The following is a 25,106-nucleotide window of genomic DNA, read 5'->3' on the forward strand; positions in this document are numbered from 1 at the left end:
AGGAAGAGTGACAACGTGAGGAACTTTTAGGGGTGGTGCCTTCAGTTCCCAGCTTTCATAACATCGTGCAGGATAAGTTCTGCTTATGATATCATTGTAAATCATACCAGTGACCAAATAAACTTGTTTGGTGACCTAGTGCATGGTTATTTTGCATATGCTGTATGCCATCAGTAGTTGGTTTTGGCTTGTGTAGTCCTCCTGAGTGGTTCTGTTCATGGGTCCAGGTATGCACCTGGAAGGCGTTCTGGTGGTATGCACCTGGAAGGTGTTCTGGTGGTATGCACCTGGAAGGCGTTGTGGTGGTGTGCACCTGGAAGGCGTTGTGGTGGTGTGCACCTGGAAGGCGTTGTAGTGGTGTGCACCTGGAAGGCGTTGTGGTGGTGTGCACCTGGAAGGCGTTGTGGTGGTGTGCACCTGGAAGGCGTTGTGGTGGTGTGCACCTGGAAGGCGTTGTGGTGGTGTGCACCTGGAAGGCGTTGTGGTGGTGTGCACCTGGAAGGTGTAGTGGTGTTCACAGCATCACGGTGTCTCACAGTTGCCATCTAGATCTGATTTCTGGTTCTACTGCATCTTTTCTTTGGTGTGCTTGGTACCTGTCTGTGAAATCTCTCCTCAGTTTCCACCAAACTCCTGGCCTTTTTGCTTGCATTTCTTCAATGCACTTTCACTTAAACTCGACAACATTATGATTTTTAGGTTGTAGCAGAGTCTTGAGCTCGAGCGCACAGAGCCTGGAGCTGCCTAGTTTGGCACTAGGCTCTCATGTAACTATAAGTTACATAGTTTTGGGCAAACTCCTCAGCATTTCTGGGCCTTGGTTTCTTATTTTTCAAACCAAGGGAGTAAGAGTATCCGTCTCTCTCACAGAGATACCCTAAGAATAACATGAGCTGTTTTATCGGGGCAAAGCACTTGGCATGGTTCTTGGGCATGCCTGGCAAATGCTATGTATTTTTATTTTCTTTCTTATGTGTGTGGCTATTTTAGCAGCATGTTTGTGAACCATTTGCGTGCCTAGTGCCCATGGAGGCAAGAAGAGGATGTTGAATTCCCTGGATCTGGAGTTACAGAAGGCTGTGAGCCACCATGTGGGAACTGAACTCATGCTCTCTGGAAGAGCAACCAGTGCTTTTAACTGCCGAGCCATCCCTCCAGCCCCAACGTGGTAAATTCTGAATTAGCAATAACAGCAGCAGACAGCTCCCCGGAGAGGCGGACAGTCTTAAACAGCAGACAAGCAGAAGAGGAGGGGGGGAGGGGAGGAAAGTGGAGGGGAAGGAATGGGAGGGGATGGGAGGAGAGAAATGAGGAGAGGAGAGAGATCACTTACCAGGCAATGAGTTGTTTGTGCTCCTATCAACTGGCAAATGCCTATGACACAGTAATCCTTTAGTGAAAAAGTGCTGGACGAATAGGCTAGGCTACCAGCTGACACTTTAGACCAAGCTGACATTTATACGAAGGTAAAAACTATCTTTTTAGCTTTTTATTATTTAGTTATATTTTTATCCATCACTGCTATTTAATAGGCAAAATCTCTGCCCTTTCTACATCACCAAGCCAGCCTTTCCTCTTGGGCAACTACAGTGAGACTCTGCCTGTTAGCGCCCATTCTCCTGTGATGGTGGCTGTGCTGGTGCTGTCACATATGTCTGTGGCGGCTGTAGTCTCTGAACTCTAGAGTGCTGCTAGCCCACCACTCTCTGACGTTCTCATCTCTTAGTTCTCAGGCTCAGTACCACTCTGTTTTAGGCACCTGTGCCTCTGGCCTTCTGTCCTGCTTGTTTGTGATAGCTTAGATAGATTATTTATTTTTTTTTCTGAGATAAGGTTTCTTTGTGTAGCCCTGGCTGTCCTGGAAGATCAGGCTGACCTTGAACTCACAGAGATCAGCCTGCCTCTGTCCCCTAAGTACTGGGATTAAAGGCATGTACCACCATTGCCTGGCTGACTTAGATTATTTTAAGAAAATGAAATTAATATATGTTTTAAAAAGAAGAGAACTCTTAAGAACCAAACTAAAATGTTGAAGTTGGCATTTTCTACAAGTATATAAATCCTACAATAACTAACTAGTATCTACAGAGTTCACTACTGGCTACAAAATATAATCCAAACAGCTGTTGACATTTCAGTTTATCCCTATGAAAATGGTTAAAAGAACAATTGGGGGGCTAGAGAGTTGTCTCAGAGGTTAAGAGCACTGACTGTTCTTCCAGAGGTCCTGAGTTCAATTCCCAGCAACCACATGGTGGCTCACAACCACCTGTTGTGAGATCTGGTGCCCTCTTCTGGCCTGTAGGCATACATGGAGGCTGAACCCTGTGTACATAATAAATAAATAAATCTTTAAAAAAAAAAAGAAAAAGAACAATTGGTACATCCACACCTGAAACAAAGTTTGTAATTGATTTTTGAACACAAAAGGCAATCAACTTCTATTTAAAACTGTAAACAGCAGTGAAATATAAACGTGGCACGTAAACATTTGGTCCAACAGCCTTGAATTTGGTTAAAAGTCTGTTGCTTGTAGATGAGAGGTGGGTCCAGTGTGCTTCCTGCCCCCAGCAGGGCAGCTGTCTTTCCCCTGGAATCACTAAGACCAGCACTGCTGTTCGTACACTACAGGGCTTTCGCTGGTCTAAGTAAACGTATTGCATCTTCTGTGTGAGTGATTGTATGGCGTGGAGCATCCCCAAAGCTTGCGGTCTGTAAAGCAGGCGCATCTGCCCACACATTTCTGTTTCTTGTCCTATCTTGATCTTAAATACAAACCAATTCTGGCATCAGTAAGATTTTGACATAGAAAATCTTGGACTTTTACACCTGTGAAACCCTTGTATCTGAGACCAAGAGCCCTGCCTTCTCCCGTCTGGTCTACCCCACAAATGCTTGCTGGTGGGGAGTGGCAATACTGTACAAGAGAAGACTCTGAGAACCCAGCCCTAGCCCACCAGCATCCTGGTCCCTCCAACCCTACGGTACAAGCCTGTGAGCCGGGTTCAGGACTGACCACAATGATGAAGAACCATTCCAGCAAAGCAACCATCATTCGTTCTCAGAAACAGTGAAAAACTGATATAAAAAAGACCTTCGCAGAACAAATATAAAACCAGCAGCATCCTGCATCTCCAGCTGTGTGCAGTGTCTTGGTCGTTACCACCAGCTTCTATATGAAATACTCTTACCCGGTTATTAAAATGACAGTAAGTCGCAGACATTGAGAAGATTGGAAAATCATTTTGTTCAGTTACCCTGTGCCATGCGCTCACAAGCCTGGCAAACAGAGGAATTAAGTACAGATGGCACAGAGGTGGCTTGCCCTAAGTTGGACACAGGAGTTTTCATGTAAAAACAGTCAGGCAAAAGGGAGGTGGGCTTACTGGGAGCACTGATCCTGGGCCCTGAAAGGTCCCGAAACTGGTGAGCTCTTAGAAACAGAATTGCCCTGAGAAGTTTTAAGAACACCCAGCCTGAGCACCGCCTTAGGTCCAGCCAGCACAGCGCTCCCTAAGTTGCCACAAAAGCGGTCGCAGGTGTTCACGGCCTGCAGTCTACAACCTCAGTGTCCTGCTGCTCCCCGGACAAGCGGTCCTGACCCATCGCAGCCACAGGTGATGGTCTCCAGCTGCTGCTTTGCTTCAGGGGCCATTGCTACCCCCTGCGACTGCTCCGCTCTCTCTGGATGGCACCATTGGTGGCTGCTTCCTTTCACTGTGCGTGTCTCTCATGCCTTGTGCCAAATGCCTCGGCGCAACAGCCACACACAAAAGGCTCTTCCCTGTGTCTCCTGTCGTGGTCTTTGAGGTGAGACTCGTGTTTGAAGACTTTGTCACACAAGTAGCATGCAAACAAACGGTCTTTCATTGCTGTGAACCTTTTTGGTTTTTTTTAGCCAGGGGCACAGAAGAGTGACTTCCTATGCACCTCACAGCTGTATGACTTTGTCCCTGTGCAGACTTCTTGGTGTTCTTTTAGGTGGGCCTGGGTGTGAAACCTTTTGTATACATTTTACAAGCAAATGACCTGTCCACTCTATGGAATTTTGCAGACTTCTTAGGCTGCCTTTGTTAGAAAAAGTCTTTCCTTGTGCCTGGCGGGCAACTTGCTCCCACTGGTGACCAAAAAGCATACTCACTCAAAAGATGTCCCTGGCGGCCATTGTCTGTCTTGGAGTCCGGCCCTCTTACACCACGCTCACTTCATCATTAAATGTTAAGGCTGGAGGCATCTGGGACCCAGATCTCTGCATTCTGGGGTTTGTGTGGATTCTCCTCACTCCTGAGTAGTTGTGGGTGACTTGCTGTCCTGACTAGGAGAGGGAGAGTTCCTTCTAGTGTGTCTTCTTCTGACTGGCCCATCTCTACCTGGGGCGATTTAGCTGGACCCCATACTGTGTAATCCCAAGTTTCTTCCCCATCATCATCCTGAACCTCTCAAGCAGGTCAATTTAGCCCCATGCTAATAATTCTTTTTTTTGGCCCAGCCTCTGAAGGCTAGGGCTGTAGCCACCACCATGCCAAGTGGAATTCCCCTTTTCAGAAGCTTTATGATGCAATCTGCCCCATACCGAGTCTGTAAAGAAGTCACAGTTTGTTTAGTAAAGCTACAGATTCCTGAAACGCTAGATGCTGTTTCTTCCCTCCAGAACAGAATGCAGGTTTCTTGCTGCCTCCTCAGTGTCCCTGCATGGCTCTGCTGTGGCCCTGTGCAGTGCTCTTCACAGATCACAGGTCTCTGTCTGCCTCCTCTGTGGCCCTGCGTGGATCCACTGTGGCCCTGCCTGGATCCACTGTGGCCCTGCATGGCTGACTGCTGAGACTATTGTAGTGCTCTTCACAGATCGCAGGTCTCTCACTGCCTCCTCTGTGGCTCTGCTGTGGCCTTGCATGGCTGAGACTATTGTAGTGCTCTTCACAGGTCACAGGTCTATTGTCACCTCTTCTGTGACACTTCTTCTGACCACTAAGATTGGCACAGTGCTCTTCACAGATCATAGATCTCTCGCTGCCTCCTCTGTGGCCCTGCGTGGATCCACTGTGGCTCTGCGTGGCTGACCACTAAGACTGGCACAGTGCTCTCATACTGCTTGGTGGGAATGTTTTTATTTCTTCCTCCTAGTCTAGAAACAGCTCGTTCTTTTGCAGTAATGAAAGTCTCTTTTTCTGTGCAAACCTTCTGCCACCTCTATACTTTTCCTTCTCTGCCTTCTCTTTTGTTTCTTATAAAGTGAAAACAGAAGCAAGTAGCAGCCAGGAACCTTGCTGACAGGGAAGCCGACCTCTGCTGGGTAGCTACCAAGCACCTGTGGTGGCTTTGCTGGGATTTTTGTGTGGCGGCTCTGGATAGAGGCCTCCTGTTGGTCAGTGCCATTGTTATGATTATATAGGGAGCCTCGCAAGTTTGTTAAGGCTAAGGTCACCTAGATCCACTTAAATGCCATTAGGACTTGAATTTAAATAGACTGAGCTGAAAATCCAGTTTTAACCGTACTATACTATTAGCCTTTCCTTTCAATTTAATTATTTTTGATATTCAATTTGTTGAGTAACATTACTCAACAAATTGGAACAAAATTCAAAGGCAGGAGAAGTGTGCCCAGTGAAAGCTGCTCGCCATCTGACCCCTTTGCTGGAGGAGTATACCCACCTAGTTCCTTTTGATTTCTTGCAGAAATTTTCTAAGCATGCAAAAGAATATACATGTATTTTATTGAAATATTAGTACTTGTAAAAATATGATTTTTTAAAATATGCTTTGGATACTATTAATTGTCTTTGTTTTTGGTGCCAGGGATTGGATTTGAGTCTGTTGCATGCTAGGCAACCTCTACAGTCAGCCACACCCCTAGCACTGGCCTTCTCTGGGTATTTTATTATGCTGCATGTATATAGCACACCCATATGTCACGTGGATGAATCACAATGAAGATACAATGAGAGATGAAGGGAGAGAGGATGAGAAGGAGGGAAGGAGGAAGGGGACAGGGAAAGGCTGATACAGGCTCAGTCCTGAGGCCGTAATCAATGCTTAACACAGGCATTGGAGAAACCCTTCTTTTCCTAGTAGTTTCCAGTGAGGCTGGTTAGTCATTTCGTAGGTCTGCTCTGATGGGGCGAGCCTGAGCTACGTGGCTAACTTACAGTGCTGGTTTATGTGCTTTTCTCCAGTAACCACAGCTGAAAAGTATAGCTATATTTTTATCACACTGCTGCCCACTCACCTTCTCTTCCTTCTAGGGTAAAACTGAACTCACATGTAGGCGAGTGCTCTACCACTGAGCTCCATCCCTAGCCCCTCTTCTAGGAGGATTTAATAAATACTTATGGGCTTAAATTATGGATTTGAATGTGATGTGCTAGAGAGGAATGGTGTGTTGTCACACAGCCTTTGGGTCATAACAGGCCAACTTTTGCTGTCACTCTTCCTGTGAATTTACCTTCTAAGGCAAAGGAGAATGTCTTTCAATACTCTACTTATTGATGAAATAGGATCTGTATCGAGTAGGCTAACTCATGTGTAACTGCTAACACTTGTTCGACTAAGGCCCATCTACATTCACTTCCCTTCTGACCTTGTCTTCTTTTTCAGCTTGTGAAGCTCTGTATTGCGATGATTGACACTGGCAAAGCCTTCTGTGTTGCAAATAAACAGTTCATGAATGGGATTCGAGACCTGGCACAGTATTCTAGCAATGACGCTGTCGTTGAGGTTGGTATCACAGAGATTACAGGTAAAGTGATGAGTGTGACAGAATGCCTTATGATTATATGATCATGTGTTAATCTACCGATTACTGGTTAGAGCGAGCTGAGCCAGAGTAGAAGGCTGCCATTCCTTGGAGCCGTGTTCCACAGCTCTCTGTTTTAAGGTAGTAATATGTTAAAGTTTGGTTTCTTTTGTGCATACTTAGCATCACTGCCGTAACCTCGCTTCACAGACTTGAGGTTTCCATGCAGACAGGTGAGCTGAGCAGGCAGTGGTCACGAGCAGAATCAGGTCGCCAGTGGGTGAATATTAACCTACTCAGATCAGAACAGGACCCAGCTGTGTGCCGGAGCTGCATTGCCTCTGGCTGGCCGTGGCCCCGGGTTAGCTTATATCCCTGTTGTGCTCTGTAGTGCTACTGATGTTTCTTTCATGTGAAAACTAGATTGGGAAGAAACAGGTATGTTGTGATAATTAGTGATCCATAGTTGCTTACAGGCACACTGTTGATGCTATCAAACCTTTAGGATCGCATGTTGCCGATGGGGCAGTTTAACATGTTATCACATGCAGACTTGTGGTAGACACGACCTCTGCAGATCCTGTGAGTTATTGAGGTTGTCCTTGGAAGTAAGTGTTATCGTTTACAGGCTAACCTGAGTTTTGTCAGAGTAAATGCTAAGTAATATTTTTGTGACTTATTTTAGTAGCTTGCAAGTGACTTGATTTTCCTTTGATTTCTTCCTTACAGACAAGTTTGACCAAGTTTTCTGACAGTCTTCAAGAAATGATAAATTTTCACACAGTAAGTATCAGTGAGTAGGCGAATGCCATGATTGTGGACACTCTTGAGTGGCAGTCTTTTATGAGATGACTTGATTGGTCTTATATTAGGGTGGAAATAAAAACCACCATAGGTGTGTGTGGCGGGGAAGAAGGGAAGTGGGTCCGCTTCATTTCCAGTTCTAGCATAATAAGTCTCTTCCCACTGTGCTCAATGAGCATGGCTTGTATGAGTCATGGTTATTACTGGAGTGTGGACAGTTTCCCAGTGCCTTCACCACTGCAGAAAATGATACTCCCCATAATAAACTCAATATCATAAAATAATACCCATTAAAGTTATTTTTCCACTTTGAGTTGTGTGCAGTGTTTTCGTGGTATGGGGGGGACTGGGCTGGTCTTACTGTGGCTGAAGTTATATATCAGTGTTGTTTGAGTTGTTAGCTGTTTCAAAAATGGGCAGGTGAAACTCTCTGCCTCAAAAAAAAAGATGCATTTATTTTTATCTGTATTTCATGTGTATCAGTGTTTTGCCTACATGTGTGTGCATGCCTGGTACCCGCAGAGGTCAGAGGAAGGCACCAGACCCCCTGGGACAACTGGCGCTAAAGATGGTTGTGAACCACTGTTTGTTGGGTGTTGGGAATCAAACCTGAGTGTTCTGGAGAGGCAACCAGTGCTCTTAACCACTGAGCCATCTCTCCAGCCCCTGAAAACATCCTGACATAGTCTATAGTCTAATTTCTGCAGTCCTAGGAGGTATTTTGGATTTAGTATATACTTGGTAATCACATAAGTGTTCACTTGTTCTGGTGTTGGATCCAGTCTCACAGAAGATCACTTTTTCTTATGTTGCAGAAGCTTAGAGCATACATATTTATGTATGTATCTATTTCCCTAAATATCTTTTCAGTATGCAATAGTCACTTGGAGTTGAAGTATTATATAAATCATTTGTTACCATTGATTTCTTTAGTAACTTTTTGAGATAAAAAGATTTAGGTTGAGGGAGATAATGTGAACTACTGTATTTGTCTTCTGGGTGTAATTAATGAGAAGTTGTTCAGCGTGGTGCAGATAGACCTGCTTACCAGGTCTTATGAAATACATTATGAAATAAATTCTAATTTCAGTAATGCATGCCATAAGGTCCAGAAGTTGGTAATAGTGTTTGTATGTATGTGTATACAGTTCTGTATTAAGATGTTTTAAATAAATTGTGTTGAAATGTAAAGAATTATTTAGTAAAGAAAAAAAACATTAGCTCACTTTTGTCAGTCTAGTATTATTAGAAAGTGGAATTTTCAAAAAAGAGTTTTGAGACAATAAACCTATAGTCTTCCTAAGATTTAATATGTACATTTAGTTTCATTTGCTTATGTATCTTTTTCAATAACTAAAAATGAGAATCAAAAAAAATCAAAAATGCTTGGGTTAGCTATCATCACAAGCCAGGTAAAAACACCAAGAAGTAACAGTTGACGTAACTATCAATTTACTCTGATAGAATTATCCAGGCCAGGGCAGTGATGCGGAGGAATGTGTACACTGTCAATGCGAGAAGTCACAGCCAGCACTGGTAGTGAGTTGTGACTGAAACAGTTCGAGATGGAAACACGGAGGGATGAAGGAGTACAGCTTTGCCAAAGATGACTCCCTGTCTGAACTCTGTTATCAGAGGAAGTCACAGCAGCATCAAAGCAGAACTCAGCAGCAGGAAACCCAAGATGACCATCAATATCTTCTGTGTGGTTGACAGTATGTTACGGTGTTTGGCCACCACTTCAGTGCTTGGCACCTTAGAAAAACACACACTCTTGTTTATTGGGCAGGAGGTGAAGCCGCCAGCTAGCCTCTGCTCCTGCTTCTGGCTGGGTGGCTTGTCTGTGGCCAGAGAGTCAATGTGTCTGGTGTGAAGACTGGCTGGTGCTGCCTGGGTGTCTAGCACCTGTCATTTCTTAAGACCACGGTCTAGAAGTCACACCGCTTCCTCTTCTGCTGCAGTCACAGCCAGGTCAAATTTAAGATAAGAGAATAAAGTGTAACTCTTGGCTGTACAGTGATGTGCTTCTGCGGGCATGGGAGAATTGTTGGTAACCTCTGTATATAAAGCTGTCTGTCACAGTTTTAAATATCTAATGTGTGACATTTGTATGTCTGTAGTAAATTGGTCTTCATATATTTATGACATCTATATCAGAATTCTTGGGTTTTTTTGTTTGTTTGTTTGTTTTTCAAGACAGGGTTTGTCTGTGTAGCCCTAGCTGTCCTGGAACTCTCTCTGTACCAGGCTGGCATTTCTCTGTATAATAGCCCTGTCTGTCCTGGAGCTTGCTCTGAAGACCAGGCTGGCCTTGAACTCACAGAGATCTGCCTGCCTCCGTCTCCCGATTGCTGGGATTAAAGGCCTGTGCCACCACCACCGGCTGGAGCTAGCTAGGATGAGAGATCATGTCCACTTCCCCCTCTTAGTGTGTGTGTGGGGCGCATCTGGCTTGGACCTGTGCCGGCCTTGTGCATCCTGCACAGTCTCTGTGAGTTTATATGTACATCAGAGATCCTGATTCTTAAAGAGTGTTTCCTGGCCCAGCGGCATTAGTGTCACCAGCATCACCTGTAAACTTGTTGGACCTACAGAGCCTCAGCTCCAACTCTAGATCTGTGTCATCAGAGAAGCTAGCAGCCAGTTAGAAAGCTGCTCTTACAGCCACTATGGCTCACAGGCCAAATCTAGTCCCTTGCTTTTATTTTTTTTTTATTTATTTTCAGGTCAAGTTTTATTCAAATACAGCTTTACTCATTTTTTGAGTTTTATATTTATGACAAGGTTGAATAATTGTGTTACTCAGTGCATATCTCAAGGGATTAAAAACACTTGTGTCTGGCCCTTTCCAGAGGAAGTGTGCTTTGTTCTTGTGAACCTCTTAATCTTTGTCTAATTCTGGCCTGTGAAACCCATCAAAGAGGCTACTTTCTCTATTTGTGCACATCATTTAGTAATTTAGCTGCCTTTGGTAAATTCTCAGTGAAGTTAGGTGTGAGCCAGGTTGCAAACCAGCCTAATTAAGGTTAGAGTCTTTGGTGGTAAGGACTAGGAATCCAGAAATATGTGGCTGGTTTGTTTGTCTGTCTGTCAGTCTTTCCTTTTTTTTTTTTTTTTTTTTGTAAAGCACCCTGGTCACCCTGAATCTTCAGTTCAGTGTGACTATAGAAGAGCTGCATGGAGACCCTAGTAAATGTAGCTCTTGATCATTTCTCCTCTCCACCTTCCCCTTTCATAATCCTTCCTCTTCGCTCCCCTTCTTTCCTCCTCCTTTCCTCTCCTATTTCCTTTCCCCTCTTTCCTTTCTCCTCCTTTAGTTTCCCTTTCCTTTCCCTTCCTTCCTGCCAAGGTCTCCGATAGTCTAGGTTAGCCCGACGCTCACTATGTACCTAGACTGCCTTCCGTTTGTGATCTTCCTGCTTCTGCCTCCTGTTTACTGCTGGCGCATTGGCCTGCTCCTGCGTGCTGGACAAAGATTCTGCATTTCTAGGAATGAGTTGGTGTTGCGCTGTCAGCCAGGTCAGGCTGGCCTAGAACTCATGGCCCTTCTGTCTCAGCCTCTCAAATGCCTAGCCCTCAAATGTTGGCCTTTTGATTTTAAGACATAACCCAGTAGAGAATCGTTGCCTGAAGACAGAGGAAAGGTCTATAGATTAGCATGGGCAGAAGATGTAGAAAAAGCGGAACAAATTCAAACATTTGTTACCTGTTGGAAGTTGTAAAATAATGAATCTTCATTGCCAATTGATTGGAATTTGAGTCACCTAGGAGATACTGTGCTGGGCAGTCTGTAAAGACATTTTAGATTTAACCGAGGAAGGAAGACTGCTTTCTGACCACAGATGTGCCCCACGCCCCGGCCACCAGTCAGCCAATGCTGACTCATTGCTGTGTCCTGCCTCTCGCCGTGAGCAGAATATAAACCCTTCCTTCCCCAAGTCACCCTAGTCACAGCGGTGAGAAGTCACTAAGACAGTGCGAAGAGTGGGAAGAGTGGGCTGTTGCCGTGATAAGCCTGACCATGTGATTGGTTTAGGCTTTAGAACTGGTTTGCAGGAGGGATGGGGAGAAGCCATACAAGCAGAACTTAATGGACCATTCAGAATACTGATGGAGATGTGGACATTAAAGACTGTCATAGATTTCAGAGTGTGTCAAGGACTCTTGGGAATTGATCTAGAAGCCATTTATGTTATGTTCTGGAAAGCAATCTGACTCTCCTCTGCCCATGTCCTGAGAACTAGAGAGACTGAGTTAAAGAGCAATGGACCAATGGGATTGGAGGAGGACATTTCAAGACATCACAGCATCCGGGTTGTGCCATGGTTACTACTCACTCCTGTGGTCCAAGTTCCCAGTGAGAGAGAGCACAGGGAGGATGGAAAGCTATGAAAGGCGTGGTTTGGTGAGGAGTGTAGCAAATGCAAAGTCCTGGAAAAGCAGAGTGTGGAGAAAGCCCTGTGATTGTTACAGAGCTTAGCTGTGTTAAGGAGCGCCCTGACATTTTGTACTGGGACCGTAGGTGAAGAACCTCAAGGGCAAGACCGCACCATTAAAGGCTGCATACAACATGTGAAAAGGAGAAAGACAACCGAGAGGACCCGTGTGTGGCTTTCCTGCTTCTAAACAACCTTCTAGGGAAGTGTTTGTTTCCCTTGGTTCAGCCACAAGGTGCACGGAGGTCCAGCTGTAGTAGAAGGGGACCAGACTGCATCTCCAGCTGTTAGCAGAGTTTGCCAGCCTCGTCCACGTCGTGCTGACATGCAGAATGCCAGAACATAGGGTCATGGAGTCTTCCAAGATTCTGGAAAACTGCTAAAGCGAGGTTGGATTCCAGGCGAGGAGGTCATTTGTGAGTGAAGTCTCAGTTGCCGTGGAGACCCAGGATGTTGGGGATGCCAGGATCCTGGTACAGCATTAGACAAAAGCTGCAGGGACCAAGTGGAGCCGACCTGAGAGAACTGGAGGAGCAGGGCTGCCCAAGGCCTTTAAGTCCCAAAGATGCCAAGAGCCCTAAATGTTGTAAATGTAACCGCAGGATTTTATGCATCCCCAACTGGATTTTGGTCTGATCCTTCTTTGCTAGGTCCCTATTCCTCTGTTTTAGAGTGAGCTTACTTTGTCTCATTACATTTTGTAAGTAGTTAACTTGTTTGTTAATTTTATAATGCCTCAAAGTTAAGACATGCATAGAGTCTTACAGGAGAAATTAGGCTTTTGAGTAACGTAGGAACTGGTAAGTCTGAGGGGACTTTGGAAGTAAGATGAACGCATTTTGCATTATGAGATGGCTGTGAGTCTTAGGAAGCTGGGGTGGAATGTTTTGGTTAAAGGTGATATATTTGGACGTCAAATCTGCTCATGATCAGTGTGACCTGATCTAGAGTCACGTTGGAGGCTCTCCTCTGGGCATGTCTGTAAGGGTGGTTTAATGAGGGATCGAAGATCCACCTTGAGTGTGGGTGGCACCAACCAACCCATGGATGATTCAGAGGGCAGAGGAGAAACTGAGCTGAGCACCGCGATTCATCTTTTTCTGCTTCCTGCATGGAAATGCTGTGTAATACTCCATCTCATGCGCCTGCTATCACGGCTGTATCTTCTCTCCCTACCATGCCTTTCCTGCTGTGATGGAGTCGAAATAAACTTCTTTTAAAAGTTGGTTTTGTCGGTGATTTTTGTCACAACAGTAATAGTAACGAGGAATGTAACCACTGAAGGTTACATGACAGAGCCTTCTTGATTTGTTTTAGCTCTTGCTATTATAGCCCAGTGAGATTGTGCAAAAGATTCATTGACCCCACAGGGTCAAAAGCCATTACCCTGCCCCTTAGGAGAGGATTTGGAAGGGACAATAATGATTTTGTGTCCTGGAGTCATCAGGTAGGAGACGTGTGGTCCCTGGATGATAGGAGTTATAAAGACTTGAGAACACGCGCTCCCAGAGTCAGTGGTTCCTATATAAAGTGGCAGAAATGGGAAGCAGGGTTTATGCTACCTGTAGATTTGTTACCGCATCCCCTCCCCCCCCCCTGCTGACTTTGTGAAGTGATTTCTCTGCCATCTGTGATGTGCTTCTCGGCTTTCATCTTTTCTTGCGCAAAGCACGGAGTATGTTATCCTAACGGGACCGAGGCACAAATGGGAAATAGCTTGAGCGTGAGCACTGATTGCCAAGTCCTGTATTGTTTTCTGTAGTTTAATGAGATAACATGACATTTTGTCATATGCGGTTGCTCACGATAATAGTGTTACATTTCTAGAAATGGAAGTGAGCCTTAGCTTTCTCTTGGTGACTGTCATAGCTGTTTACCTTTAGCTTCTGAAAAGAAATGTACACTGTAGATTGGTGACCAGGACCTGAGCTAAGACTCCAGTTGACTAATTGAGGCAGCTCTGTATACAGCTCAGCACTGGGGAAGTGTGTCAGGAGGTAGCTTGTGTCTTAACATTGGCAAATAGGAACCACTTTTATTCAGTTGCCCCTGCATTAGCAGCCTTGACTTCACCAGCCTCTTGCAATGGCAATGCCTGCAACACCAGCACCAGGGAGCCTGGGGCAGGAAGACTGTGTGCTTGAAGGCAGCCTGAGCAATAAACATAACGACTTCCCAACCGGCCTGGCCTACATAGTGAAGTCTTGTTTCCGAAAGACACAAACAAGTGGGATTAATGGGTTTCTTAAAATACTTCTCTTGCTATTCAAATGCATATAGATTTTTATTTTGGGAATGCAGTATTTTGGAGGATATGGATGATATATTACAATCTTGGAATACATCTTTTCCTTTGGAATGCTTTTGTAGCTTTGCTGTGGACTAGTATACATATTGCATAACCATAAATGTTGGTAAACTCTGACATATTTTGTGCCCCCAGAGTTTCCTTTTGCTTCTCTGTAATTCCTTCTCTCTTCCTCGGTCCTCCTCATTCCTAGTCAGTTACTGGTCTGTAGTCTATCATAATTAATTTGTCTTGAGGCATTCTAGTAGCTTTCACTCTTAATTATTTTTGGACTCAGTCATAGTATGTGTATAATAGTTGATTTCTTTTTATTGCTCAGTAACATTGGATTACATGAGTATATCACCATGCATATATGCACTCATTCATTCATGCCTGTGTTATCTACTGCCATATTACAGTTAACCCCAAACTTAGAGGCTCAAGATAGCAAACCTCTAGTACCTCCTAGTTTTCTGAGCTAAAAGTCTGGGAGAACGTCACTTGGTGGCTATGGCTCAGTCTTTGATGAGATGCTGCCTCAGTATTGGGGCTGGGACCTTCGTCATTTGAAGTACTCACACGGGCTGGCGGGAGACAGTACACTCCTTGGCCGGAGGCCCATGTTCTTAACCAAGGACCGTCTTTGCAGGGCTGCGTGAGTGTTCTTATGGCATGGAGTCTGTTACTGTCCAAACGTAACCCAAAAACAGGGGAGGGAACGTCAGCATCTCTCATGGCCTAGTCCCAGAAGTCATGTTGTGTTTCTGTCATTACTGTTTGGAAGAAGCAAGCAACGGCTCCCACTCGAGGAGAGAAGAATTAGGGTCTGCTTTTTGATCACCAAAGAATTTGTGGATGTTCCAAGTGAAATGGTGTGCCCCTTTAGTTATAGCTACTTGGGTGACCCAGAGGGGTAGAGTGTCACAATCCAATTGGGAGCCATCCTGGGCATCAGATCTATCTCAGGAAAGGAAAAAAAATGTGCCCCATTTGGTGGCGCACACCTTTATTCCCAGCACTTGGGAGGCAGAGACTGGAGTTTCTGAGTTGGAAGCCAGCCTGAGCTACATAGTGAGACCCTAAAATAAATAAATAAATAAATAAATAAATAAATAAATATTGTGGGCTTATTTTAAGTGTACCACAATGAGCCTTTGTATCACTTTTCAGTTTTGACTATTACAGATAGAACTGCTTGTTACATATCTACCTACCTAAAGACATACATATGTATAGATCTGTAGATACACATTTATTGTGTGTATGTAAATGTCTAGGGGTAGTTGGATGAAGAAAGGGAAAAGGAAAAGGAGCGTGACTGCTCCTAGGTGTGGCGGAGAAGAAGGTAGATACGTCAGAGAGCATAGCCAGAGGCAGGGGCATCTGGGAGAGTCCAGAGAGGACCTGACCCTGAGCATGTGAGGGGGTGGGATAGAGGACAACTAGGTGCAGGCAGCCAGGAGGCCCAAAAGAGTAGATGAAAAGGTCCAGGTAACCAAAGTGGCTGATTCTATAGGGAAGAGCAGCTGGGGGAAGGGTAGTCTAACTCCTGGACTGGGGAAACATAGGGCAGGGGGCGGGAAGCCAGCCAGGAATGCCCTGTAACAGGTAGGGACTGAGGGATGCAGGGAGAACCTGACTGCCAGCATCCACTTTGGTGTGATAACAGGCACCTCAACCATTCGTCCCAGGTTTGAAACTTAACAGTAGTGTGGCTCATTTCGAGGATGGCATTATGTGAAATTTTACCACTTACATAGTGAATTATATACTAAGAGAAAAAAAGTACAGAAAAATAATTTCTTATATGAATCTTCATTTTAAATGCTAAAATTTCTTTTACATATTACATTCTTTAAAGTTTTAGTATTAAAAGGAAAAGTATTAAAGAAAACAAAACCTTCCAAATGTGGAGACAGTTTTCCCCAGTTGGTGGCACCCTTTTCCCTCAGCCACGCGTGAGCTGCAGTTGGGTCACACAAGTGTGTTTATTCTGTAGAGTTGCTGGGGGTCACTGCTTGACCTTTTGGCTAAGATCAGGTATCGATGCGATGGTTTTAAGTTGCTTTCCCTAAATTTCTTTGATGCTGAAATGTCATCTTTTGTACTTTAAAGAAACCTCACTGAGTGGTAAGAATGTGCGCTGTGTCCATGTGCTTGTCACATGCTCTGTAGTTTTTAAACTTACACGGCTGGAAATTCTCTCTTGCGGCACATAGCTTTAGAGGCTCTGGCAATATGTGTGTGTGTGTGTGTCTTGACACTGCAGTCAAGACAACTCAGCAACCCCTACCTCCCCACCCCCGCTTCCCACGCACCCTCATGTTGCCCTTCCTTACGTCCAGTTAACACACATTCTCCTCCCTTCTCTACTGGGGATTGCTGACTGTTTCCTACTCCTATAGCTTTGCTGTCCCCTAAATGCCGTAAATCGCAGCTTGCGAGGTGTTGTGGCTGGGATTTATTTACCCAGCCACGTGCGCCGAGACTCATCTGTTTGTGTGCCTTACAAGTCGTTCCCTTGTATCTCTGTCTTAATGTCTTTCCAGTTCATGGTGAAGGGCATTGTAAGTTGTCTGTTTTCGGCAGTTGAGGATACAGCTGTGGTGGAAATTTACCTCCAGCTGTTTCTGTGAGCCTACGTTTTTCTCTTGGATTTAAGGAGTGAGATTGCTAGGCGCCATCCAAGCCCAGCTTGGCCTTACATAATATGGGGTTTTAAATCACAAGTTTTATTTCTTAAGTCTGCTAGTTGTTGATTCTCCTTTTGTGAGCTTTGGTAGGTTTTGTGTTTCAGAAAAAAAGAAGTGCCCCTTTTCTATTGAGTTTCTAGGCTTATAATTGGGTCCCAACCACACACATTATCTTTTTAATATCTACCTGTGCAGAGGTCATACCCTGCCTCCTAAATATCCAAAACTTGGCCTTTTTATTTCCCTTCTCTTTGCTTTGGCTAAGAGATGTGTTTATATAAGTACTCACCCTTCAGACCAGAGTAGAAAAAGAGATTCATTGAGCCTACCGCGAGAGCATAATATACATGGCGTCACAGTGGAAGCTGCCTGTGTGTAAGAGACAGTGGCCGTTGAAAGCCGTCTTCAGAGTGGCCACGTACAGTGTCCTTCATGCGGTCCCTTTCCCTTACAGGAAGGCAGCCCTGCTGGCTGGCGTTTGATTCCCAGCAAAGCCTGGGTTTGCTGGCCAGCAGCTACTAGTCAGGTAATTTTAATTGACTGTATCCGGTCCCTCTGGTAGACACTTGCAGTGACACATGCTTTCTCTTTAGGGACGCGCTCTTGAGCAGCCTTGCGAAAATGCCTCAGTGGGGGCCGTTCCCTCCCTGTTTTCTTGTCATGGCCTTCCGTTTACTAGTTTTATAATCTCATGGATTGCTTATTCTTTATCATTTTCTATTTAACTCCATTTTGATTTCTGTTGTTTCTTTTGCTTACATTGGGCTTACTAGGATACAGGTGAAAAAGTAATTTTCGTGAAAGCAAACTGGGCAGACGCGGTAGAATTGTAGTGTAGAATGACTCACGAGATTTTTTGCTTTTGCTGTTTTGTCTATTGGGTTTTTTTGTTTTGTTTTGTTTTGTTTTCTGCCTGTTCATCTCACTCTGTTTCAAGCTCCAAATTTGAAGTCGTTCTGAAAATTATGAAAGTACTTAGAATTTCTGTAGTGAGACCCATCAGTGTTGGTTATGGAGATTCTAATGCCTGGACAAGAACTGCTCTGAGGGCTGAGATTTTGTTCTTTCTACCACAGCTGCCCTTTGACCCACAAGACTGTGTAATGCTCACTGGGATTCAGCTCATCCATTGTCTGTGTTCCCAAGTCTTCCCCAGTGGAAAACGCTTGCTGGGGTGTCACACAGGGCCGAGCCTGTTTCCAGCTGGGTGGAGAAAGGGAAGTTTGTGTTGCTGTTGGGTTGTCTTCCAAATTCAAAGTAGAATTAAGGATTTTTTTCTTATTTTTTTCTTTTCCACTAAATTTCTTTTCTGTAGTGAAGAGAAGCAAGTTATTTTTGAGACTGGGAGAATCTGGCTTACAGTTGGCTTCAATTTCTTTTATCACTCTCTTTTATAGTCGTCCATAAGAAATAAAATGTGGTACTGGAGAGATGGCTCAGTGGTTAAGAGCACCCACTGGCTGCTCCTCCAGAGGTCCTGAGTTCAATTCCCAGCACCCACATGGGGGCTCACAACCACCCACTTGTGAAATCTGGTGCCATCTTCTGGCCTTCAGGCATGCATACAGGCAGAACACTGTGTACATAATATAAATAAGTAAATCTTTACAAAGAAAAAGAAATAAGGTGTTATTAAAATTGGTGGGTGCTGCGGTATTTATGTTTCTCTTTCCTTTCTAACATTTAATGCTATATTTTATCCTCTAGATCCTGTTTGATCAAACTCAGAGATCAATTAAGGCACAGCTTCAGAACTTCGTTAAAGAGTAAGTCAGCTGCGGACCAGAGGGCAGAAAACAATCAGCCAGTGGTTGCTGGGGTGGGCGAATGTGGTGTCCTGGGGTGGGCGAATGTGGTGTCCTGGGGCTATGGCTAAAGATACCAAAAGAGAAAGAAATTATAGGTCTCAGATTTCTGAAAATATTTGCTTGTTTGCTTTGTGAAATGTGATTAATTTCTTTTGAGTTTGTGAGGGAATCAGATTCACCTTGAACATATGTTTAAGTAACATTTCGTTCTGGTTAGAATCCAGACAGTTTTCTAAATGTATATAAAAAATGTAATTTAAAGCCCCCCCCCCCCCCAGGTTGGTTGAAATTCTTACCGTATTCACAGCTAGGTTGTCTTGTCTCAATGTGGTATTTTCTTTGAAGAGAAGATAATAGATGAGAAAGAGCCACAGAAGTGACATATTGGTATATGTGACCCTTGGAAGAGATTCACTATGTTTACATATGAAATAAAATCGAAGTAAAAGTAAAAAAAAGTCCAGATTTGACAAGTTAAGAAAAATGTTTTTTCCACATTCATAATTTAGTTTTTCTCCTATGATTCCCAGCAGAGAGTTTATCAATGCCAGTTAATTCTAGTACAGTATTAAAGATAAGTAAGGAGCTGGGCGGTGGTGGTGCACGCCTTTAATCCCAGCACTTGGGAGGCAAAGGCAGGCCGATCTCTGAGTTCGAGGCCAGTCTGGTTTACAGAGTGAGTTCCAGGACAACCAGAGCTACAGAGAAACCCTGTATTAAAAAAAAAAAAAAGACGAGGAACATTATAATATAGGAATAGTGTCAAATATTATCTACAGCTGTTATGAGTAGTTTTGGGCTTGGGTTTTTTACACAGTGCTTAAGGCTTAGCCCAGTAGATTAGAATTAGTTTACAAAGATGTCTCATAGCTCTGGGTTCTATTTTCTTTTCTCTTCCTCCCCCCCTCTCGATTTATTTGTCTAATGTACATTGGTGTTTTGCCTGTATGTCTGAGTGAGGGTGTTGTATCCCTTGGAACTGGAGTTACAGACAGCTGTGAGCCACCATGCGGGTGCTGGGAATTGAACCCAGGTCCTCTGGAAGAGCAGCCAGTGCTCTAAACAACTGAGCCATCTCCCCAGCCCCTCACAGATTTTTTTTCAAATTACTTCAGAATGTTTTAATACTCAGAAAGTCTTAGATACACACAGAAACTTGTGGAATGTTTTAAGCCCATTATATAGTCTTTTTTAGACGTATTTTATGATCAGTAAAAAACCATTCGTCTTCAGCTTAGTTTGTCAGCGGTGCTCTAGCAGTGGCCGCAGAGAGGTCTTACGATGACCCGAGGTCACTAAGGGTCAGGGGCTTCACCTTTCCAGACTGTTACATGGCATGTTGCAAAAGCCTTTACTGGGTCCAGCTCTTGATAAATTTGTGTACATGTGTGTAAAGACTTATTATTTTTATCCTTTATGTGTTTTTTACCAAATAATTCCCTCTTAACAAGAAATTGTTTCTTCTGCTTCCATTTTTTGGTATTTTGAAACAGAACCTTGCTCTGGAGCCCAGGCTGGCCTGGCGCCAACAGCCTCTTTCCATAGCCCCCAAAGTTGTGGTTGCAGGTGTGTTGTGTGATGTTTTACTCTTTGGGTGTTTTGGGGAGCCCAGCTTCCAAATAAACCACACACAGAGGCTTATTCTTAGTTGTAGAATGCCCAGCCTTAGTTTGGCTTGTTTCTTGTCAGCTTTTCTTAAATTAACCCGTCTACCTTTTGCTCCTGGGCTTTTACCTTTCTCTGTTTCTGTGTGTCCTACTTTTACTCCTGCCCCATGGCTGGCTCGATGGCTGGCCTCTTATGTCCTCCTCTCTTTGATCTCTTGTTGCTCCTCCTTTTCTTCATTTCTCTTTCTGTTTATACTCTGTGCCTGCCAGCCCCGCCTATTCCTTCTCCTGCCTCACTATTGGCCATTCAGCTCTTTATTAGACAATCAGGTGTTTTAGACAGTCAAAGAATCACAGCTTCACAGAGTTAAACAAATGCATCATAAACAAAAGTAACAAATCTTAAAATAATAACAGTGTGTTGCCCTTGAGGTAGGCTTATGAATATTGTTTCTTAAAATCAATAGTAGGTCTTAAATACTTGCCAGGTTCTTAGGATTTATCTGGAAGGTAAATTAATTTTAAGCTTTGGGAAAGGCCATTCATATCTGTATTCCCATACACACTCTCAATAGTGCTTTACACTGATGTTTAGAAAACAGTATCATGGTTAAGCCAAGTACATGCTTTGAATTTATCTTTAGAAAAATTACCTTTCTGTTCTTTTGCATTAATTTTTATCATTATTTCCATTTGAATCATATAGATGAAAATAATGAAACATTAGCTCACTTTATGAAGATCTATATACACAGAATGATGATACTCATAGTCCAAAATCTAGGGATCTAAAATAGTCCAAATCTGAAACTGTTTGAGCTCTCACCTCTGAGTATTGGGTTAAGCTACAGACCGGAAGTCTGTATATATGTCCCTGCGTCACGGGAATCCCAGACCTGAACCTCCTTGGTTCAGGCATCGCGGGATGGTGGCGCCCAGGCACTGGGGAAGTATGTGAACTTCAGTTTTATTAGCCGTGACTGCCCGTGTCTGATGACACACGTGAGTGAAGGGACAATAGTATGGAATTCTGAGGTTATCGTGCCAGAATTTTGAAGAAAGTTTTATTTTTTTTTAGAGATCTTAGAAAATTCAAAGATGCCAAGAAACAATTCGAAAAAGTCAGCGAAGAAAAGGAAAATGCACTAGTGAAAAATGCCCAAGTTCAGAGAAACAAGCAGCACGAAGTGGAAGAGGCCACAAACATCCTCACCGCCACGAGGAAGTGCTTCCGGCACATAGCCCTTGACTATGTCCTTCAGGTACGGTCTCCCGTCTCCCAGCAGTGGTTACCTAGCAGGCTCCTTTGAGTGATTGTCCTAGGAAGAATACAGAATGCTTTTTTTTGGAATTTAAAATTAAAATGCCATTTTACATTTTTGTAATTTAATGCTTTTTTGAGGTATCTTAGACTGGCCTCAATCTCACTGTGTAGCCTGACCTGGCCTCAACTTGATACTTTTCTGACTATAAGTCTACATTGTTACCTCCAGTGGGAAATCTGACATTTTACTGAAAACTTCCACTTGTTTATGTATGTCTTTGTGTGCACACAGGTATGTGAATATAGATGCCTTTGGTGCTGATTCCTTTCTCCTTTTTACTTAGCTATAATATCCTATACACATTTTATTCTGCAGCATTTCTGTTTCAGCTTAATTGATATTTGACTATCAGGCTTAAATAGTGTTAGCTTTTACTGGCAACATTGAAAATATGTGTCTTTTTCAATTTTTCATAACTTTTATTAGTGCTTCTTAACATAAACCCAACAGCTTCTCAGGAAATGCACCGTGAGAACTGCTTTTCTGGGTGAAGCGCCTGCTTCCCCTTGTCTCCCAGCAGCCTACGTGTGATCTGTATGTACTTAGTGGCACCAGCTTCAGTAGCTGCCAGAGGTGTCTGGAATTCATTGGCTGCTTTTGAAGATGAAACCCCAGGCCCGTGGAGGATTTGACTCCCTGTGGAGGTGGAAGACAGTAGCAGGGCAGCAGGGCTGTATGGTTCCACCCGCACCATGGGGAGAGACAGGAGATGTGTGTTTATTTACCTTTTGGTACGCATGTTTGTGAGCGTACGTCTTTGCTTGCGCACATGTGTGCACTTCAGATGTCACCCTCCAGAATACTGTCCATCTTCGTTCGGACAGATCTCTCACTGGCCTGCAGCTCACCAATTAGGATTCCTGGCCACCTGGTGAGCGCCTGGGATCCTTTTCATCTCTTCATCTTTGGGATTACAAATACTCGTTACCATGCCAGGCTTTTTTTTTTTTTTTTTTTTTTTTTTTTTTTTTTTTTGGGTTGTTGTTGTTTGTTTGTTTGTTTTTTGAGACGGGGTTTCTCTGTGTTCTCCTGGCTGTCCTGGAACTTGCTCTGTAGACCAGGCTGTTCTTGAACTCCCAGAGACCCCTCTGCCTCTGCCTCGCTAGTGTTGGGATTAAAGGCATACACCACCACTGCTTGGCATTTTTATGTGGAGTCTAGGAATTGAATGCTGATTGTTGTGTTCAAAACCATCACTTTACTAACCGAACATCTCTCTGGTCACTATATTTGTGTTTCTTTTCTATTTCTAGATTATTGTAGTTTTTGTGTATATATGTGTATGTATGTGTGCACACACAAACTTGTGTCTATATAAAATTATACACACATAAATATATAATTATAGTATGTGTATATGTATGTATATATACATCATATATTACATTATATATATATATATATGTATATATAATTTTTTCTTGTTCACAGGTCTTTTATTGGCTGGCGCTAGGCTAGGTTGGCAAGTCCCAGGATTCTGCCTTTTCCCTTCCCCAGAGTGGGGATTTTAAGCATGTGCTGATGCACCCAGCTTTTTTACATGGTTCTGGGGACTGAACTCAGGTCCTCATGCTCGTGTGGCCAGCATTTATAGACTGAGTAGTCCTGCAGTCCTAGAGCATTCCTGGCCTTCTGTCCCAGTGGTTGGAAAATAGTATATTATTTTTGTTTTTTAAAGAGTGAATGATATAATGTTATGAATTTTGTGTATGATGGGCTAAGTTGCAATTACTGTTGCTGTGAAGAGACCCTATGATCATAGCAACTTTTTTTTTTAAAAAAATGATTTATCATGTGTATAGTGTTCTGCCTGTACGTATGCCTGCACGCCAGCAGAGGGCACCAGATCTCATTACAGATGGTTGTGAGCCACCATGTGGTTGCTCAGAGTTGAACTCAGGACCTCTGGAAGAGCTGGGTCTTAACCTCTGAGCCATCTCTCCAGTCTGAGCATGGCAACTCTTGTAAAGGAAAGCACTTAATTGTGGTGGCTCGTTTACAGTTCAGAGGTTTCGTCCATTATCATCATGGCGGGAAGGAGAGTAGCTTGTAGACAGACATGGTGCTGGAGAAGGAGATGAGAGTTCTTACATCTTGATTCGAGATGTAAGGCACCAGGAAGCATGTCTCACCGCGTGTGGCTTGAGCATGTATGAGACCTCAAAGCCCGCCTCCACAGTGACACGCTTCCTCCAACAAGGCCACACCTCCTCATAGCGTCACCCCCTTTGGGAGCCGGTTTCCTTTAAACCACCACTTGGGCTTTAGCTAAAATATCCATTATTTTCAAACTGAAACATAATAATTGGGCATTTCCTTTGGCTTCACGCGACAGTACCAGGTCAGCCTCCGTACTCACTCCCTCCTAACTGTAGCATTTCTCACGAGAATTCCTGGATCATTTTCTTTTGTGGCCGAAGTAGCTGTTTTAGAGAATAAGAGTAATGGATACCCCAAAGTGTAAAGTACTTTAAATGTTTTAAGATTTGAATTTGTCTTTTTCCTTGAGTTTGAATTTTTTTTTTCCAAATAAAGAGGACAAAACAGAAGCAAAACCAGAAGCCTGAGTTGGAACAGGCCCTCCCCACCTCAGCCTACCCTGGGCGTCTGGGGGAATCTGAACAGGCCCCCCCAACCTGCGCTCAGCACCCGGGATCAGTGTATTTCTCAGAGTTGAGCAGGCTGTGAAGCAGACAGGCAGAAGAAACCAGCGAGAAGGAAGAAAGTCAGATTTAGAGTTTCCTTGGTCTGTTTTTGTTTTTAAGACTATTTCACAATTCCCTTATTAAACAGCCCGAGCGTTCAGTGGGGAAGACATTTGGAAGGCATTCTGTGCTCTTCTGGGCAGCATTAACAAAGAGTGAGGGCTTCTTTTGTTATCAACGTTATATTTAAATAAGCTTTTTAAAAAAAACCAGCAAAAATACTTGTTAGGAATTTCTAGAATTGCAAAAGATCCTGTTAAAGCCTCCTTCCCCCTCAAACTCACTATGTAGCTAAGGATAACTTTGAACTCACAATCCTCCTGCCTCAATTCCCAGGGATTATAGACATGCACCATGACCTCTGGTTTGGGTAATACTGGTGTTTTAATCCAGGGCTTTGTGCATGTAGGCAAACAGTCTGCCAACTGAGCTTAAACCTACCCCCCAAAACTCATAATTTGCTGGCATTTCAGTAAGTCGATCATAATTAAAATACTTAAATCCATTACTTTAACATATATTTATTGAGTGCCTACTATGTTCTGCTGGGGACTAGAACTGAGAAGAAGGTCCCAATCTCACGGAGCTCAAACTTTAGCTGGGGAAAAGACGTAGTCAGAAAACAGCAAGTAAGCACCAGGGAGGCAGAGGCAGGCCTCGTCTCCATAGTGAGCTGGAACTCACTGTGACAGTCAGAGCTACATG

General features: G+C 43.8%; 1 protein-coding gene and 1 pseudogene across 4 annotated transcripts in view; one reads left to right on the forward strand and one right to left on the reverse strand.

Moving 5' to 3' along the window:
• Positions 1-25,106, forward strand: part of Acap2 (ArfGAP with coiled-coil, ankyrin repeat and PH domains 2) — a 117,872-nt gene that overhangs the window by 45,954 nt on the left and 46,812 nt on the right. For all 4 annotated transcript variants that reach the window (XM_038345048.1, XM_038345049.1, XM_038345050.1 and 1 more), the window contains exons 3-6: positions 6,595-6,714; positions 7,463-7,516; positions 18,664-18,722; positions 21,450-21,633. In XM_038345048.1, coding sequence (XP_038200976.1) covers positions 6,595-6,714; positions 7,463-7,516; positions 18,664-18,722; positions 21,450-21,633 — 417 coding nt within the window. The remainder of the gene's footprint in view (positions 1-6,594; positions 6,715-7,462; positions 7,517-18,663; positions 18,723-21,449; positions 21,634-25,106) is intronic.
• On the reverse strand, positions 3,566-4,364 carry LOC119824959 (annotated as a pseudogene).

Source organism: Arvicola amphibius, chromosome 10 (assembly GCF_903992535.2).
Source record: "Arvicola amphibius chromosome 10, mArvAmp1.2, whole genome shotgun sequence".
NCBI classification, from domain to species: Eukaryota; Metazoa; Chordata; class Mammalia; order Rodentia; family Cricetidae; genus Arvicola; species Arvicola amphibius.